The sequence below is a fragment of the Lathyrus oleraceus genome, chromosome 4 (genome assembly GCF_024323335.1).
Source record: "Lathyrus oleraceus cultivar Zhongwan6 chromosome 4, CAAS_Psat_ZW6_1.0, whole genome shotgun sequence".
NCBI classification, from domain to species: Eukaryota; Viridiplantae; Streptophyta; class Magnoliopsida; order Fabales; family Fabaceae; genus Lathyrus; species Lathyrus oleraceus.
In genome coordinates this window covers 453,850,001-453,869,840 of record NC_066582.1, presented here as the reverse complement: position 1 = coordinate 453,869,840, position 19,840 = coordinate 453,850,001, and the positions used below count along the sequence as shown (strand labels likewise).

Genomic DNA, 19,840 nt, shown 5'->3' with positions numbered 1-19,840 from the left:
TTGAAAACTTTCAACTTCATTCTGCAACGACCTTTACGGAGTTCTATCGAAGTATTCAATGTAGTATAAAGAACTCATTTTCTCTCTGTTGGATGTCAATCTCCATGTACCATACACACAAAACATTTTTTTATCATAAAACACACAAGAAAACTTAACAAAAAAACATTAGCTTCCCTAATATACCTTGGATCTACCACTCACACTCAATCTTTAGATTTAAGTATCACAAGAATGGTTTATTGGTTCAAGGTTAAAGATGGTGATGATTATTTAAGAATCTCACACAATACAATCTAGATCTCATAAGAATAATGTTATAGGAAATTTTTCACAAGGCTTAAACAAGGAGAATAAATGTTTATGAAAGGAAGAACGCACATGAGTTTTCTCAAGATATGTGAAAGTATGGATTTGATCTTACTATATCATGAAAAACTCACTAAATAAGTTGTTATGAATGTGTAAGAATTATTATTTATATCATTATATGATTCTCATATTGATCTTACCTGATCAGGAGGGCCTTCCAAGGTCTTGGTGAATGGGCCGGAGAATGAAATGGGAGGGGGGTGTACCTGCAAGGTGCTCCAATGCTTAAGTCAGAAAAGGTACAGAATGAGGTTATCAGAGTGTGAGTTAGAATACCTGCCCCTTTGCCATGAAAGGGGTATTTATATTGAGCCCCCAGCGCTGGGCCAAGGCTCCTAATGGGCTGGATTAGCTAGGCCCAAGGAGGAGCTGCCAGGGGACGCGTAAGAAGCGTTAAGACCTAGACCAAGGTCTGCCCCCTGGTCCAACTGCCCCTATCCCTAAGGAGACAATATAGGGGAGTTGGGTGACGTGGTGAGTGAGATGCCGTTATGGCTCTGCCCGACACAACTTAGGTGTCCGCGACGTGGGTTGGCGATGAGTGGATGGAGATCATATGAGGAGGACCCGCTCGTTGTCCAACACGTATTTAAGGGGCCGGGGAGACGTTCGTCGGGCGGACGGTCGTTCACCTGACGTGTCCTCGTGGTCGTTTGGACACGGTCGTTTGGACGTGGGCTTGGCGAGCATTGGGCCGTGCCGTGCCTAGTGTCACGGCCCAGTCCGGAACAGGAGCCCCCCAAGTCGAGTCTCTGAGCCAGAGAGATGACTTATGTTTCAACTAAGGGTTCCCCGAGACGATGGGGAAGCTTCATCGTTAGACAGGTGAGGTCGTAACAGACCTGTTCATGACCGACCCTTTCTCCGGGAATGTCGGGGATGGAGGTGATCGGTTGGTCCGCACCTTCCTTGTGGTAAACGTGGGTATGACGCGGGGAGGTGGCGTCTTGGTGAGTCGAGGAGACGGATAGGTGCTCGGGTCGTTTCAGTTTCTTATCTTTGATAGACGTGTCTCAGAATCAGTGGGGTCGCTTCGTTTCGTGTGCAAAGACGGCGTAGGCAGGCTAGGCAATGATGACCTAGCGTGTTGGTCCACGTGCCAAGCCCTATAAAAAAGGGGTTGAGTAACTTCATTTCCACTTTTTTCGCTCACACGTTCACCGGAGTTCTCCACCTTCTCCCTCGTTTGCTCGCTCTACCGTCTGGACCGCCGTCTCCGCCCATCCTCCTATCTGAACCACCGTCTTCTGCTCGGGCACCACCGTACCCCTTTCAACTTAACTATGACAGGTATGATTTTCCACTGTGACCCACTGTTTTTCCTTGCTGTTTTCTGTCAAACGCATGCTATTTTTGTAGAAATGTGGTTAGGTTTAACTTAGGAACAATGTAGTGGACTGTAGGTGTATATTAGATGGCAGAAAATAGGGTTGGGATCATACTGTACCGGGCATAAATTTCATATGCCGGGCAATACTTGCATAGGCTGTATGAAGTTTATGCCCGGTCTCCATAGAATGCGCGCGTCACCGAGTTGAGCACGGTTAGTGTCCGTCGCCGCTACGCCCTTTCACTTGACCTGCGGTGGAAGGGTGGATTTGATACGACGTCGAATTCACTCTTTCTGTCTGCGTTTCAGGTGCTACCGGGCGCTTACGACCGAGGAGGGAAGATTCTGGGTCCTCCACCGAAGACGCGACAATCGCTCGTCTCCCTGTCGGGGATGGGAGTGTCCGAGATGGTACCGAACACGCCTCCTCTTCCGGGCAGGTCGACTTCTCATGGGTTGCGGACGAGCCCTTGGAGGAGGAATCAGACTTCTGTGACGAGGCCGTCATTGCTTACGCTATGGTCGAGACCATAAGCCGGGAGGATCCACCAAACTGGTATTGCTGCGCCCCCAAGGAAGAGGACCGCATTTGCCATCATTTCCCGGGGAAGCAGTTCACCATGTATGAATTTGCTTTCCGTGAGGCGGGGATTAGACTGCCCTTCAACTCCTTCCAGATGTCGGTCTTCAAGTGGCTCCGGCTGGCGCCGTCCCAACTACATCCTAATGCTCTCGCATTTATGCGGGCATTCGAGTTAGTTTGCCAGTTCCTCGGCATTGGTTGCACCCGGGCTCTCTTCTTCCACGTTTTCCATCTCCAGAGGTCCGGTTCCCGTGGTCGCCACAGTTGGGTTTCTTTCAAGCAGCCCGTGCGTCTGTTCAAGACGTACGAGGATTCTGTTCGCCATTTCAAAAACCGGTGGTACGTGGTGATGCCGATTACCCGGGCTGCCCTTCACTCTCTATACTACTATCAGCGGACACCCAATGGGGAGGAGACGCTGATGTCGAAGATACCGCTGAGGTGGCAGCGTGATCATTTCGATCTCTCCACGGCGCATTACCGAGTCAAGTATGCGATGCTCGGCGAGGAGGATAGGCTCGCGTACAAGAAGCTGGTCGATTACGTGCAGAGCTTCAGCTTGGGTTCTGGGCGAATCGACAGGGCGTGCCCTACCTGGATGAGGCCGGGGAACTAATCACCGAGGCGCGTTATATCAATACGAAGGCTCTGCTCGAGTGTGATACCGAGGAGGAAGCTCTGGCGTTATTGAGTAGGCAGACTTTGTTTAGCTTTTTATTTCTGTTTATGACTTCGCTCGCTAATGTTGGTGTGTAATTTATTTGCAGGTGCCATGCCCAATGCTCGTGATCGGGTGCTGAAGCTAGCGAATCAGGTCGGCGCTCCTGACCGGGTGCCCAAGAAGAAGAAGAAAACTGTGGCCCGTCCCTTGGAGACTGCTGGCGATGCCGGGGCTAGTCCCTCGCAGGCGGCGAGCGTGATCCCTTCCTCTCCTCCTCGATCTAACCCGATCAACATTCCTGATAGCAGTCCGTCGCCAGCGGCTTCTCCCCTCCATAAACGGAAGCGTCCGGCTGGGGCCCTTACCAGGTCGTCTCCAGGAAGTTCGCATGGACCGGGCAGCTATCTTCTACCTCCCTGCTATGTGGAACGGTCGTTCTTCAAGGCCGAGGAGTCGATTGCTGTGCCTGCGCCTGAGGCCAAGGCTATTCTGGACCAGGATGTTGCTGCCCGGAGGAAAGATCTGGCCAGGGATATTGCTGCTGTCATCCGGGTGATGGAGACGGCCATGGTTTTGACCGACACTTCGGTCTCCACCGCCTCGCTGGAGGATGCCCTTTTGCAGGTTCGGACGGAGAAGGAAAGACTATCTAAAGATCTGTCGGACTACAAAGAAGAGCATCAGCTGCAGGAAGGGCTGAGCCAGAAGCTGGAGGAGGTGGAAAAGGAGAGGGACCAGTTGAAGGCTGCTAAGGCGAGCTTGGAAGAGCAGGTGGTCGACCATCAGAAGCTGACCGAGGACAACGCTTGCCTACGGGCTCAGGTTGAGTCTCTCGAGGGAAAGGTCCGTCCTCTGGCAGATGAGACCGAGGAGGAACGCGCCCTTGGTTCGCGCGGTGAGCTGCTAGGGCATATTCGGACTCTCAACCAAGATCTCGTGGCCTGCTTCAAAGAGGGTTTCGACAATGCTGTCGAGCAGCTCGGGCTTCTGAACCCTGAGTTGGTGACAGTAGGGTCGGCCTATAACTGCTGCGTCCGGGACGGTGAGATTATCTGCCCGTTTGAAGCGGAGGAGGAGCTGGGGGAGAAGAAGAAGAAGAGGATGAAGAGGTGCTCCGAGCGGAGTCTTAGTTTATTTGTTTCTCTTTGATTTTAGTTATCATGGCCTGCGTGCCTTATGTATTTGGCCTTCGGGCGTTGTAATATGGCCTTCGGGCGTACTTGGCTTCGGCCGCTCTTATCGTTTTCAATGCATGAATATTTACGTTATCATTCATCGTGCTCGTTTGTGTTTGATACTTGTTTGTATGAATTCGTACTCTGCTCGACTTTGTTAATCTCCTCGGTTTAGGGAACCGACGAAGTGTCGGGCTTTGTGCCCGTGGGTATCGAGGCCCGGGTCCGTTGTTCGAACCCTGGTCCCGAGGCTTGGGCCCTCCCATCGCGAGCTGGGTGCCCTGCCAGTCCTGGTACTTCGACGTTGAGTCTTGGTCAAGATCCCAACCGTCGGGAGGGTTGTGTTTGTCATGTGACCCCGGATCGTTCCCGGGTCTCGTGGTTCCTCCCTGGGGTTTTGGGGACGAAGAGCGTGGTCGTACCTGCCACGTCTCCCCGTGGCGTATTTAGCTGTAATATTGTCTAAGTTTTTCTGCGTTCCATGGTCGAGCGAGTTGTTCTCCTTGTAGGTTTTCTAGGTAATAGGCCCCGTTGCTCGTTTTGTCGCGGACGCGGTAAGGGCCTTCCCAGTTGGCCGCCAGTTTGCCCTCTCTCGGGTTTTTCTGGTTTCTTCTGAGGACCAGGGTGCCGACCTGGAACTCTCTTTTTATGACTTTCGCGTCATGGCGTAGTGCTATTTTTTGTTTGAGGGTTGTTTCCCTGAGAGCTGCTTCGGAACGTATCTCCTCGACTAGGTCGAGCTCGGCTCTAAGGGTTTCATCGTTCATTTCCTCGTCTAGGGGCTCCTCTGTCCTCCTCGTTGGCGTCCGTATCTCCACCGGGATGACTGCCTCGGTGCCGTAAGTTAGTCGGAACGGGGTTTCCCCGTGGTAGAATGTGGTGTCGTGCGGTAGGCCCATAGGACGCTATGTAGCTCCTCGACCCATGCCCTCTTTGCCTCACCGAGTCTGCGTTTGAGGCCACGTAAGATTACCCTGTTGGCCGCCTCTGCTTGCCCGTTCGTCTGCGGATGCTCGACAGACGTGAAATGCTGTGTGGTGCCCAGGCTGGCGACGAAGTCCTGGAATCCTCCGTCCGTGAATTGTGTCCCGTTGTCTGTGACAAGTGCCTGGGGTATACCGAACCGAGCGAGGATATTGCGTTTGAAGAACCGGAGAATGTTCTGCGCGGTTATTTTAGCCAGTGCCTCCGCCTCGATCCATTTGGTGAAGTAATCCACCCCGACGATGAGGTATTTATTCTGATATGATCCGGTGACGAAGGGTCCGAGGATGTCCATGCCCCACCACGCGAAGGGCCATGGGGAAGACAGTGATTTGAGGTCGTTCGGGGGTGCGAGGTGCATGTCGGCATGCCGTTGGCATTTGTCACATCTTTTGACGTGCTCTTTCGAATCGTTTTGCATGGTCGGCCAGTAGTAGCCTGCTCGAAGGGCTTTTCGCGCGAGCGATCGTCCGCCGAGGTGTTGAGCGTTAATTCCCCGGTGTATCTCTCCAAGTATGTCGGGGACTTTCTCTTCCTCGACGCATTTGAGTAGTGGGATGGAGAATCCTCTCCGGTAGAGTTTGCCTTCGAGGAGTACGTACGAGCATGCGCGTCGTTTGACAGTGGTCGCCTCTTTGGGTCAGCCGGGAGTTCGTCTCGTGTGAGGTAATTGTAGATGGGTGTCATCCAACAGTGGGCATCTCCAATAGCGTTGACCTCGAGTGGAGGCGGTAGTTTGTCGATGCTGGGCCGAGGGAGAATTTCTTGGATTACTGATTTATTCCCACCCTTTTTCCTCGTGCTGGCTAGTTTCGAGAGAACGTCTGCCCGTGTGTTGTGCTCGCGGGGTATGTGTTGAACTTCCCATTTTTCAAATCTATCAAGTTTGTCTTTGACGAGGGACAAGTACTCGAGGAGGTTGTCGTTCTTGGTTTGGTATTCTCCTCGCACTTGTGAGGCCACGAGCTGGGAGTCGGTGGATATTTTTACCTCTTTTGCTCCCAGGTCCTCGGCTAACCTCAGGCCCGCGAGGAAGGCTTCGTATTCGGCTTGGTTGTTTGATGTTGGGAACGCTAGCGCTAATGATACCTCTATCAGGATCCCTTCTTCATTTTCGAGGATGATCCCGGCCCCGCTGCCTGATGTGCTAGAGGCGCCATCGACGAAGATCGTCCATTTGTGGGCGCTTTCTACTGGAGTCGGGCAGTGGGTCATCTCCGCGACGAAGTCGGCCAGTGCCTGAGCTTTCAAGGCTTTCCTACTTTCGTATTGTATGTCGAATTCGGAGAGTTCTAGTGACCACTTGAGCATCCTCCCGGCCATATCCGGGCGCCCGAGCAGCTGTTTGATTGGCTGGTCGGTCCTCACCTTTATCGTGTGTGCGAGGAAGTAATATCGTAGTCTCCTCGCTGTGTTGATGAGGGCCAGGGCGACCTTTTCGATTTGCTGATATCGGAGCTCGGGACCTTGGAGTGCTTTACTCGTAAAATAGATGGGCTTTTGTCCTTCGTCGGTTTCTCTTATTAGAACGGCGCTGACGGCCTCGGTTGCCACGGATAGGTATAAGTATAGGGTTTCCTTTTCTGATGGCCGTGATAAGACCGGGGTTGGGACAGAACCTTCTTTAGATGGAGTAGCGCTTGCTCGCATTCATCGGTCCAGTCGAAGGTAGCCTCTTTGCGAAGGAGTCTGAAGAATGGCAATGCGTGCTGGGCGGACTTGGCGATGAAACGGGAGAGTGAGGCGAGCACTCCATTGAGTGACTGGATCGATTTTTTGGTTTTCGGGGTCGGAAGCTCCGAGAATGCCCGGCATTTGTCGGGTTGGCCTCGATCCCTCTTTCGGTGAGATAGAAACCGAGGAACTTGCCTGCCCGGACTCCGAACGTGCATTTTTCGGGGTTGAACCTCATTTTACACTGTCTCGCCTGCTCGAATACCTTCGCAAGGTGTCGAGCATGGGTTATCTCCTCGTGTGATTTGACGATCATGTCGTCCATGTACACTTCGAGCATGTCCCCTATTTCGTCCTTGAAGACTTTGTTCATCATGCGTTGGTATGTAGCGCCAGCGTTCTTGAGCCCGAACGGCATCACGTTGTAATAGTAATTGCCCGTTGGGGTCATGAACGCTGTGTGTTTCTTGTCTGCGGGCGACATAGGGATCTGGTTGTATCCACTATATGCGTCCATGAAGGACAAGAGTTTAAAACCTGCAGAGTTGTCAACGAGCAAGTCTATATTAGGGAGGGGGAAAGCATCTTTCGGGCAAGCCCTATTAAGATCAGTATAATCAACACACATACGCCATTTTCCATTATTTTTCTTAACGAGGACTACATTAGAGAGCCAGGTTGTGTACTGGGCTTCAGAAATAAAATTTGCCTCTAAGAGGTCTTTTACAGCTCGCTCGGCAGCCTCTGCCTTTTCGGGCGATTGCTTGCGTCTACGCTGTGCTATGGGCTTGGCTGCCCGGTCTAAAGCTAGCTTATGACACGCGATCTCGGGGTCCAGCCCGGGCATTTCTGCGGCATTCCACGCGAAGAGGTCGGAGTTCTCTTTGAGGCATGCTACTAGCTCTTCTCTTGTTTCCTCGGGTAGTCCCTTACCTATCTTCACCGTCCTTTCCGGATCGTCCCCAAGAGGAACGAGTTCGAACTCCCCGTCGGGGATTGGTCGGACCGGGTGTTCGAGAGAGCGTTCCTTGGGGAACCTCCCCTCTTCGGTCTCGTCCAGCCCGATGCGACAGTCGAGGTCGATGGCGTTGACTCCTCGGGCAGGATCCTCGGTCTTGAGTTTTTTGTTGTCGCAGTTGCTCTTCGTGCTGACTACGGCCTGTCCTTTTACTGCGGCGTCGTAGCATCGCCGGGCTGCTTCGATGTCACCATGGATGGTGACCACACGTCCCAATTTGGTGTAGTATTTCATCTTCAGGTGGACGGTGGATGGGACCGCGGTGAGTTCGGCCAGTGTCGGGCGTCCAAAGATGCAATTGTAGAGAGACGGACAGTCTACGACCAGGAATTGGATTTTGACTTCCCTGGCCGTTTCTTGTTCGCCGAAGGTGACGAGGAGCTCAACATATCCCCACGGTCTGGTTGTTGCTCCGTTGAATCCTTGGAGATCTGATCCGACGTAGGGGGCTAAGTTGGTCTTGTCTAGCTTCAGAGTCTTGAAGAGGTGGACGTACATGATATCCACTGAGCTGCCTTGGTCGACCAGGATGCGTCGTACGTCGAATTGGGCCATCTTTGCCCTTATCAATAGTGGGATGCCCGAGTTCGGGGATCCGCCCGGGAGTTCCTCCAGGAAGAAGGATATTGGGTTGGATTTTCCCCGGTATTTTGTCAATGTCGCTTTCTGCTCGGGGCAGTCAGTAGGAGTTCGTCGAACTTACGTTTGACGGAGAGGGCCGCGGATTCCCCGTTAGTTCCTCCCCCTGATATCACCAGTGTGGTAGGGAAGTTTTCCCAGGGGCTGAGTGCAGTGATCTTGCCCTCGGGCAATGGTTCGGGGAGGAAGAAATCTTCCGGTCGTGACACGCAGAGGGCCACTTGATAGGGAGAGTTGTCAGGGGGTGCGTCTTCCCGGGTCTCTTCTTCTCTGGCTCGTCGTGTCTGGGAGCTTCGTTCTTCCTCGTATACTGCTTCAGGTGCCCCTCTTGGATTAAAATTTCTATCGCATCCTTCAGGTGGACGCAGTCTTCGGTCACGTGCCCGTGACTTCTGTGGAACCGGCAGTACTTTGATTTGTCGGTGTGGGGCTTTGGTGCAGACGGTTTTGGGAACCTGACCCTGCCCTGCTTAAATTCAGAGTTGATACATTCTGCGAGGATGCGCTCTCGAGGAGCTGTCAGTAAGGTGTACTCGCTATATCTGCCCGCGGGGCCTCTTCCTTCCCGGAGCTCGCGAGGTCTTTCTTCTCTTCGTTTGTCTCCGTTGCGACGGGAAATGCTCGTGTCCTCGCGTTTTGAGTGCTCGGTCTCCCCAGCGTTACGTCCGCTGCGGGCATTGTGTGCCACCTGCTTTTCCTCGTATCTGATGTAGGCCTGGGCTTTATGCAGGAGCTCGTTTAAGGTGCGGGGAGGCTCGATCCCTACGGCTCTGCTAAGTTCACTGCCGGGCAAGAGACCTCTCTCGAGGAGATACTTCTTCATGTGCTCGGTGGTATCTACCTCGACAGCTTCCTGGTTGAATCGCTCGATGTATGAGCGCAGTGTTTCATTCTTCTTCTGCACTATGGCTTCAAGGGTCGCCTCAGTCTTGGGTGACGACGGGAAGCTGTAAAGTGCCTGGTGAACATGGACCTCATGACTCTCCATGACGTAATGGACTCAGGGGCCAAGCTTTTGTACCAAGCCATGGCCCCTTTCCTGAGGGTCGTTGAGAACAGTCGGCATTTGAGGTGCCCGGTTATATCATTGCGGTAGTCGAGCATCGCGTTGACGTTGTCGACGTGATCGTCGGGATCTGTAGTCCCGTCGTACACAGCTAGATTTGGTGGTTTCTCCATGCCTTTGGGGAGCGGGGCTTCCATTATTGCCCGAGATAGGGGGCAATGCAAATCTTCCTCGTCGCTCCTTAAGGGAGACAGTTCGTTGTTGTCGGGGCTGTGTCCGCGCCTTGGTGATGTTCCCGCTCGACCACCGTCACGACGGGCGCGTGCCCTGCTGACGTGGGGTTCTGGAGAGCGACGTCCTCGCTTCTTCGTTGGCTCCGAACGTTGTTGTATCCTACTCACCGGCTGGGGCCGGGCTTCTTGTCGTTCGGCTTCGAGGGCCATGATTCGTTCGTGCTGCTGGTGGAGCATAGAACCGGCCTGATTGAGGGCATTCACCATGGCAATCATTACGGCGTCTCCTTCAACGGGAACGGGAATGGGATGAAATGTCTCTGCCCCTAAATTGTGGGCGTGAGAGGCATCCCCGTTGTTTTGGGGCTCTGGAGACGGGGTGGATGGATGACCGTCCCGAGCGTCCGTTTCATGGGATGGCGGGCCGTCGTTCATATTGTAGTTGACGAGGGGACGGCTGTGATCGCTATGTTGTTCTCCGGCCATGTTGGAAGGGCAGAAATAAATGAGCTTTTGATCCTCGTTTGATGAAGATGGGGATAGCTGTTCCCACAGACGGCGCCACTGATCTTACCTGATCAGGAGGGCCTTCCAAGGTCTTGGTGAATGGGCCGGAGAATGAAATGGGAGGGGGGTGTACCTGCAAGGTGCTCCAATGCTTAAGTCAGAAAAGGTACAGAATGAGGTTATCAGAGTGTGAGTTAGAATACCTGCCCCTTTGCCATGAAAGGGGTATTTATATTGAGCCCCCAGCGCTGGGCCAAGGCTCCTAATGGGCTGGATTAGCTAGGCCCAAGGAGGAGCTGCCAGGGGACGCGTAAGAAGCGTTAAGACCTAGACCAAGGTCTGCCCCCTGGTCCAACTGCCCCTATCCCTAAGGAGACAATATAGGGGAGTTGGGTGACGTGGTGAGTGAGATGCCGTTATGGCTCTGCCCGACACAACTTAGGTGTCCGCGACGTGGGTTGGCGATGAGTGGATGGAGATCATATGAGGAGGACCCGCTCGTTGTCCGACACGTATTTAAGGGGCCGGGGAGACGTTCGTCGGGCGGACGGTCGTTCACCTGACGTGTCCTCGTGGTCGTTTGGACACGGTCGTTTGGACGTGGGCTTGGCGAGCATTGGGCCGTGCCGTGCCTAGTGTCACGGCCCAGTCCGGAACACATATGTTATACTTTGGAGAAAATGACAAAATGATTTATATAGGTATTAGAGGTTAGGCACAAAAAGTGAGAGAAAAAGGACACTGAGTTGAGTCAAATCATATGGTTATGAATTAAATCAGAGGAAATAATGATTTGAATCAAGGTGATAAAATTTAGAAGTGAGAGACTTTGATTCGAATCATTATGTGATACATGTGATTCGAGTCAAGCACTACTTGATTCAAATAATGGTTAATTTTTAAAAGCATATTTTGTCATGATTAGAGTCAAAGATAATCATGATTCGAGTCATGGTGTCTTCTGATTCGAGTCAAATAATATCTTAATTTGAATTAGAAATACATAGCCAAAATCATTATTTCTAATTGAATTTTTATTCAAATTAGCTATATGCTTGATGCGAATCAAGCATAAAAAATACCTTATTTTAATTTTTCTAACTGGTGACTCAAGACACACGTGTGTTGACTTTTGAATAACTTGTTCATGATAAAAACACATTGAGATGGATCAAATCTATTTTATTGAATGTAAGGAGTGATGCAAGATACAATCTACGATGAATGATCAAATTGCAACCAAACTATTCAAAGCAATAAATCAAATTACTATAAATCGGTAAATGTTATAAAAACATTAAAATATAGATGAAAAAAGGCGAGGATAACATTGTACTGACATCACAATTTCAATATGTGCCTCAGTTAGTGACGTTGGTTAGTGAGCTATAAATTTGCGACAAATCTCCAACAAATCAATAAATCCAACGTGAATAGATCCACCAGACAATTGTCAAGATATTCAAACCCAACTAAGTAAACATTGAAGATGTTGGACTGAGTAAATTTGAAAAGATTGTCACGAGGATCTTTGTAGAGGGTGGAAGTGCAACATTTCTCGAATGGTTGTAAAATTTGGGTTTATGGAACAATTTTGCTATTGCGGTGCATCCATGGATACCATGAGAGCATGTTGTCATCTGGATAAAACAAAGTAATTGTGATACACTCTTCCTCCAATGTGTTGTGGTAAGTTCAAAATTGAAAGATCTTGAAGATCCACCCATGAGCATTAGTATTATCAAAACGAGTAAAATCAAACTTAAGACAATGGCCTTAAAGCATATTAGTTGTAGGAATGATGGTGCGACTCAAATTTTTTCATCCTAGCAAATGTTGAGCTCATTCAGGCGGGTAGATAAAGTGGCAATTTGTTGGGAAAGCTCGTCAAAACACTAAGATAAAGAGGTAAGGCGAGCCATGAGGGAGGTGGTAACTCAATGGAAACATCATTGATAAAGAGAGTCATTAGATCAATTACACGAATATAGAGGAAAATACATAAATATTTTGTTCACGCAATTCAGATGTTTGTGACTATAAAGTAAATGTAATCATGTCTTATTGAATTTGCTCCTTATCCACTTAAGGTTACCTCTGAAGCAAACTCAACCAAAATAAACACAATGCTTTATAAAAAATGGTAGTCGATAGCATCCTTTTGACTCTTAGAAATTGCAAGTTCCATCTTTTTATTGTGTAGTTGGCAACATGACTAGACCAAACAAAAACATCTTTTAAATAAGTGAATAAGTGCAAATTTAACTTGCTTTATATCAAACTTATGTTATGATATAAATACTTGTGTATATTGAAGAAAATTTATTAAATATGACAATGTTGATAATTATTTGGTTCAAATTATTATTTTCAATAATTTGAATATACTCTTTAAACTAAAGTTTATAAGAATAATTTAATTTAATTTAGTTTTATCTTTTCTTATAAAAAGCTAACTTATAATCGACTTCTAAAAAACATTGTCGTTTTTTCTGCAATTGCTTAACCGCAACACTGAACAACACAGTATCACTTGATACTCGACAACAAAAACGACAACGTATTTGGTCGCCGCAAAAAGTTATCTATTTTATGTTCCTGCGAATTTCTCCACTAATCAAAAAGCTTCAATTCAATTCAACAATGCTTCAATAGTGTAGCTTTTGAATCCATTCAATCCATGGAAATTCTCATCTCTTCAACCTCCAAAACCATTCCATTCCCATTTTTCTGCAACCCCAAAACTCTACATCCAAAATTCTCATCCAACTGTAACAAACCTTTTCTGACTCACAGAAACCACTCCCCTTTCTATCTAACAACTTCCATTTCGAGAAAGTTTCAAACTTGGGCCCATTTCGGACGACCCTCCAACCGCCGTAATTCTCTGAGGAATAAGCTTCTTCATGATAACCAGGTACGCCTCAAACGCATTCCCAATGACCCATCTTCTGTTTCTAGTAATGATGTTGCAGAGAGTGATGTGAGTTTTCAAAGGGTGGTTGTTAATAATGAAAGTGTTGTTGAATTGGAAAAAGAAAAATCTAAGCTTTTGGGTGAATCTGTTATGTTGAATAAATTGGAGAATTGGGTTGATCAGTATAGTAAAGATATTGAGTTTTGGGGTATTGGGTCTGCTCCTATATTTACTGTTTATGAAGATTTATTAGGAGGTGTTAAAAGGGTTTTAGTTGATGAAGATGAGATTTTGAAAAGAGTTAGGGTTCAGAAAGGTGGAAATGAAGTTGAGGATTTATCTGAAGTGAAGTGTAAAATTTTGGAGGCTAAGAAGCTAGCGAGGGATATGGAGAGTGGTGATAATGTGATTGCAAGGAATAGTTCTGTGGCTAAGTTTGTTGTTCAAGGTAAGGAGGAGAAGGGGGAGGAGGGTGGTTTTGTTAAGGCTGTCCGTGGCTTTGTCGTTCAACCACGGTTGCCTTCGCAGCTTTCTGGGGTTGGTGGCAAAGTATTGATTGTTTTGGTTGTAATGTTTGCGGTGAAGAAATTGTTTAGTTTTGGAGATAAAGAGGTTCGGTATACAGAAGCAGAGAAGAAAATGATGATGAGGAAGGTAAAGGCTAGAAAGGAGAAAGAGATGCTGACGAAGGGTGCTGTTGAAGTTATTCATGAATCTAAGGAGACACCGGTGAAAGGCGTTAAAAAGCCGAAGTTAGATAAGGAACAGCTTAAGAATAATATTCTTAAAGCTAAAGCTTCTTCTGATAAACTTGTAGTTCGGGATTCGTCTGATGAAGTGAGAACTGGATCGGTTGATATGGACTATAAAGTTCGAGAGATCAGAGAAATGGCTAAGCGGGCAAGGGAAATTGAAGGAAGAGATCGTTCTCTTGTTAGTAAGGATGTCGGAACGGATGATCCTGTCAGTGGGAAATCCTCCAATGAGAGTGAAGATGTTAAAAAGAATGGCAAACAAGATGACAGTTTAAGTAATCATCAAAATGAAGTTGCCAGGAAAACAACATATAGTAATGGAGTTCTGCAAACTACTTCCGATGATCTCACGGAGAGCGGTGAAAATTCAATTCTGCATGACGTAGATCGTGATGATAGAGAAATTAATGAAGTGGAAATAGAAATCAATGGAAATGCTATGACCCTCGAGGACAGCAAAGACGAAAAATCCTTATGTACTCCGATAAATGGCTCATTTGTAACTAATAAAAGTTCAGCGAACAAGAAACCGAGAATCATACGGTCTGTTAAGGAAGCTAAGGATTATCTTTCAAAGAAACATGACAAACAAAATCCTTATACAAAATCTCCAATTAAAATCGAGAAAGAAAATATTGCTGATTCAAAGCCTTCCAAATATGTTGATTTTAACGACTTGAAGTCGCAAAATTTGGAGATGAATAATACAATTGTGTCCAGAAATGACACATTAAACGGATTTCCGTATTCCGAGCCTGACATAAATGTCAGTGAAGATTCTAATCACAGGGAAAGGGAAAAGAGCCCGACAGAGAACAATTGCTCGAAAGATTCTGGTATTGAACCTGGATTTGAGGATTTTCAAAAGTCCGAGACCACTTTAGACCATGAAATTAACGGCATTGATACAGAAGGAAAGGGAAAAGAGCCCGACAGGGAAAGATTGCCGTATTCTAAGCCTTACATAAATGCCAGTGAAGATTCTAATCAAAAGGAAAGGGAAAAGAGCTCGACAGAGAATGATTGCTCGAAAGATTCTGGTATTGAACCTGGATTTGAAGATCTTCAAAAGTCCGAGACCACTTTAGACCTTGAAATTAACGGCATTGGTACAGAAGGAAAGGGAAGAGAGCCCGATAGGGAAAGATTGCTGTATTCTAAGCCTGACATAAATGCCAGTGAAGATTCTAACCAGAAGGAATGGGAAAAGAGACCGACAAAGAATGAGTACTCGAAAGATTCTGGTATTGAACCTGGATTGGAAAACCTTCAAAAGTCTGAGATCACTTTAGACCGTAAAGTTAACGGCATTGGTACAGAAGCAAAACTATCGGTGGAGAAAAGCTTCCATGAAGTTGAGCCAACAATCGAACAAAATAGTAGTGATACTTTAAATATGATATCAGATTCTAAGCCTGACCTAAATCCGAGTGAAAATTCTGATGAGAAGGATAATAAATTCAGCCAAACAAAGATTGACAACATTAAAGACTCTGATGTTGAACCTGGAATGAGAAATCCTCAAAATTGTGAGACTACTTCAGGCGATGAAATTAATGGTGATAGACCCAAGTCAAAATTTACTGGAAAGACAGAAAATTGGCTGGAGACAAATTTCCATGAAGTTGAGCCTATAATTAAACAAATTAGAGCTGGATTTCGAGATAACTACGCGATTGCAAAAGAAAGAGTTGATCAAACTTTGGATATACCATCCGAGACGGAGTCACTTGGAATTGGTGAAGATGGCGGCGAACTTGACTGGATGCAGAATGAACATCTTAGGGACATTGTGTTTAGAGTCCGTGATAATGAATTGTGTGGACGGGAGCCATTTCATTTGATGAATGACAAAGATAAAGAAGCTTTCTTCGAAGGTCTTGAAAAAGAAGTAGTGAAAGAAAACAAAAAACTTTCTCACCTCCATGAGTGGCTCCATTCAAATATCGAAAATCTTGATTACGGAGCAGGTAGTTTGCATATTTCTAAAATCATGATACACATAATGTGATAACTTCTAATTTCGTGAAGCTGTTTTTTTTCTCACAATATTAAAAGGCTACGTTATTGGATTAGATTCTTTAAACATCGTATTAGCATGCATTTTCTTTTGAATAATTTTAAAATCATGCTAATAGTGATCTTGTATTCCTCTAGATGGCATTAGTATATATGATTCACCAGAAAAAATCATACCGCGTTGGAAAGGACCTTCCGTGGAGAAAATTCCCGAGTCCCTAAATGAATTCCTCAAGAAAAAAACAAAGACAACTTCCTCCAAAAATTTGAACCCGGTGAAGAAGGATGAGAAGGACTCTACTAAAAATTCAGCTGATTCATCTTCAAAAGTAAAGGTTGATGGTTCTATAGCACCGATTAAGAAGTCAAAAACACCAAAGACTATTGTTGAAGGAAGTGACGGTTCTGTTAAAGCTGGCAAAAAATCAGAGAAGGAATATTGGCAGCACACGAAGAAATGGTCACAGGAATTTTTGGACTGTTACAATGCTGAGACAGACCCTGAAGTTAAGTCCGTAATGAAGGATATCGGGAAGGATTTGGATCGTTGGATCACTGAAAAAGAAGTCGAGGATGCAGCTGATCTGATGAACAGATTGCCTTATAAGAATAGGAGTTTCGTGGAAAAGAAACTCAACAAACTTAAAAGAGAGATGGAGTTGTTCGGACCGCAAGCAGTGGTTAGCAAATATCGTGAATATACAGACGACAAAGAAGAAGATTACTTATGGTGGTTAGATCTTCCATATGTACTGGTATGTATGTATGTATGTATGTTTTTTTGTTTCCACCATTTCACTAGCAAACATGAAATTTAAGGTCTGTTTGGATTGTCTTATTTAAGGTTTATCTTTTGACATAAACACTTGTAAGACTGTTTGATTAAGCTTATAGAAACAACTTATCACATGTCAATAAGTTGTTTTCAACTTATTTCTAACCACTGATGCTGAATCAATGTGTTTATTTTCTGCCAGTGCATTGAGGTCTACACAGTTGAAGATGAAGAACAAAGAATCGGATTTTATTCATTAGAGATGGCTCCCGATCTTGAATTGGAGCCTAAACCATGTCATGTAATTGCTTTCCAAGATCCCGGTGATTGTAAAAACCTTTGTTACATAATTCAAACACATATGGAAATGCTTGGAAGTGGCAGTGCCTTCGTTGTTGCACGACCTCCTAAGGTAGTTAATAGTACTTTACCTCTGTCCCTAAATATACAACTTGAAAAACTTTCATGTCCATTTTTATAGGATCCCTTTCAAATTTTCAACTAGGTTAATTATTTTTTCACAACATACCCCTAACTTTGTTACATGTGACAGGATGCTTTTCGAGATGCTAAAGAAAGCGGTTTTGGTGTTACTGTCATCAAGAAAGGTGAAATTCAGCTTAATATAGACCAACCACTAGAAGAAGTGGAGGAACAGATTACAGAGATTGGAAGCAAAATGTATCATGATAAGATGATGAAGGATCGAGCCGTGGATATAAACTCGATAATGAAGGGTGTGTTTGGTGTTAATGTCTCCGACAAGAGGTAATTGATCATTTACTCAATATTTCATTGTTTTGTTTTGTTTTCTACAATGTTATTTAATGATTTCATTTCTTTTGTCTTGTTAAAAAGGTTAAAGAGGAAGTTGAAGTAATGTGGAAGGGTTGGTTCAACTTCAAACTACTTTCACAAATGAAAATGGTTGAAGAAAATTAAGGCATGCATGCATTGTAGAATAAGTTAATTTCTTTTGTAGTTTTTTCTTTACACATATTGATTAGGGTTGGTTGTATATGATTGAGAAAAATATAGTCAAAAATTATAATAGTTGATGATGATAATTTGATGGCATGGTGAGAATTTTTGCATCAAGAATGTTGTTTAGTAGAAGGGATTAGTAATGAAAATGAGTTATTCTTTAGTCTTTTATTGAGTAACACTTTACATGATTAAGAAAAGTTGTAAATGAAAGAGTAACAATTTCCTTCAAAAAAAGAAAATGAAAGAGTGTAACAATTTTATAAATTATTATTATTTTAACTATTTGATGTTAATTATTATTAAAAAATGTATTGTGGAGATGTACAATAAACTTAATAAACGTGATAGTAATATACATAACATTAATTTGATGATATAATTATGATAAAATAATTAATTTTACATTATTTTGAGATTTGTTTGGATAATATGACGCTCGATATGAAAGAGATAGTTAGAATTGTTTTGTACTAGATTCAAAGATAGATAAATATCAAATGGACTTGAGTTTTGATGTGTAGTAGTGAGTTTTTGGTACGGTGATGCGAGAATGGACTTGCAATGTTATCACTCTAATGTCCAAGTCACAATGTTATCACTCTAACTCTAACGTCCAAGTCAGTGAATAAGTGAGAAAGTAGTAGGATTATATGAATGAGAGAATACTTAAATGATGTGTGTTGTGCTTCATTTGAGCGGTTAAAACCGTCTTCGTGAGATCGGGTGCCTCATGCAGGTGACCATCATATCAAATCCAATGGTGGAAAGTTGATCGGAGGTCGAAATCATGTGTCCTCAGTTGGGGTGAGACCTCGTCTATTTCGCGAGTCTTTTCATGTAATGATTGCTATTAGATCTTTCGTCGTGAGTCTTGCGGGTGGTCAAGAAAAGTTTTCCCCCTAAAGCCTTGTTCATACATGTGGGACGTGTCTTTAGTTCGACTTTTGGAAGGAGAAAGTGGAATAACTTCTATGGGACGGGACATCAACATTGAGAACAAACACATTAAATACCTCGTGTGTAAATACCTCGTGTGATTAGCAACATTTATCATGGGAACCTCGACGTGTGGCCTAATGTATGTCAGCAATGATGTCTTCTTCTATTAGAGTGCTCGAGTATTTTGAACAATCTAAAGTAAGACCTCGACTGTTTGTGACGTGGTTTGTGCTTCCCAATAATATTAATGTGGATGGTACGATTTGCCTTTATTGGAGAATATATAGGGAGCCATGGGGTTACCATATCCCCTTTTATTTGCTCGTGGAGATTGAGAGCTCTGTGTTGACAACTTCTTTCATCTTCATCGACAACCTTCGGTCGGTTGTTGTTTCAACTTATTTGCGCCGCCTCTTACGGAGGAGCACTCAAATAAAACAGAATTAAATGCATTAAAATTTCAACTACAATTGCTTATTGTTGCCTTATTAAAGTGGTCAACAATTCTCGAGAATGACGTCATTTTGTTGGAGTAAAAACTCATGTCGCAATAGTTTTGTCAACAAAAACCACATAGTACGCAATAGTTTTGTCAACAAAAACCACACAAAAACCACATAGTACGCAATAGTTTTGTCAACAAAAACCACATAGTAACAAATAAAATTATCATATCCATAGAGATTTTATTAACCTCGAACAAGGACAAGATGAGAGTACTTATGAATCTAAACAATTGTCAATAACATAACGAGGTGCGCAAAGCACAACCGATTGTTTTTGCGCATAATTGTAAACTGGAGAATTTCAAATTAAGATAACAAATATAATAAAAACGATTAAATTCCCCTTTCGAATTATCTATCTATAGATGTGAGAATTCCTATGAATATTTCTATAATGAATTTGATTTAATTATGATCTTTTACAAATCACGAAATTACGATCTCGCAGACCCCATATGCTCGGAGTCTTCAATCACAAGACGATCTGCTTCGTCAAAAAAATAGATGGTGGGAGTCTCCGGTCACTAAGACAGAGATTTTATTCCACGTAGAATAAGAAAATGAATTTACAAAATTCATAATTACACCTTACAACGCCTAGACGATGAGTCTTCAAACGCAATGATACTCATTTCTTTAGAGCACCCCTAGATGATGGGAGTCTCAAATAGCTAAGATAAAGGTTTGTATCGTGTAAAACTAGACTGATTACATAGATTATTTATATCACAATGCAAACAATCATTACAATCTCATAGTT

The 19,840-nt window shown here is 45.1% G+C and overlaps 1 protein-coding gene across 1 annotated transcript; it reads left to right on the top strand.

The window, feature by feature from the left end:
• Positions 1-12,650: 12,650 nt before the first annotated feature.
• LOC127076079 (uncharacterized) lies at positions 12,651-17,798 on the top strand. Its single transcript, XM_051017634.1, has 5 exons — positions 12,651-15,824; positions 16,012-16,628; positions 16,851-17,060; positions 17,202-17,416; positions 17,507-17,798. Exons 1-5 carry the CDS (start codon positions 12,863-12,865, stop codon positions 17,526-17,528), a joined length of 4,026 nt encoding a protein of 1,341 aa, XP_050873591.1. The 5' UTR covers positions 12,651-12,862; the 3' UTR covers positions 17,529-17,798.
• The last annotated feature ends 2,042 nt before the right edge of the window (positions 17,799-19,840 follow it).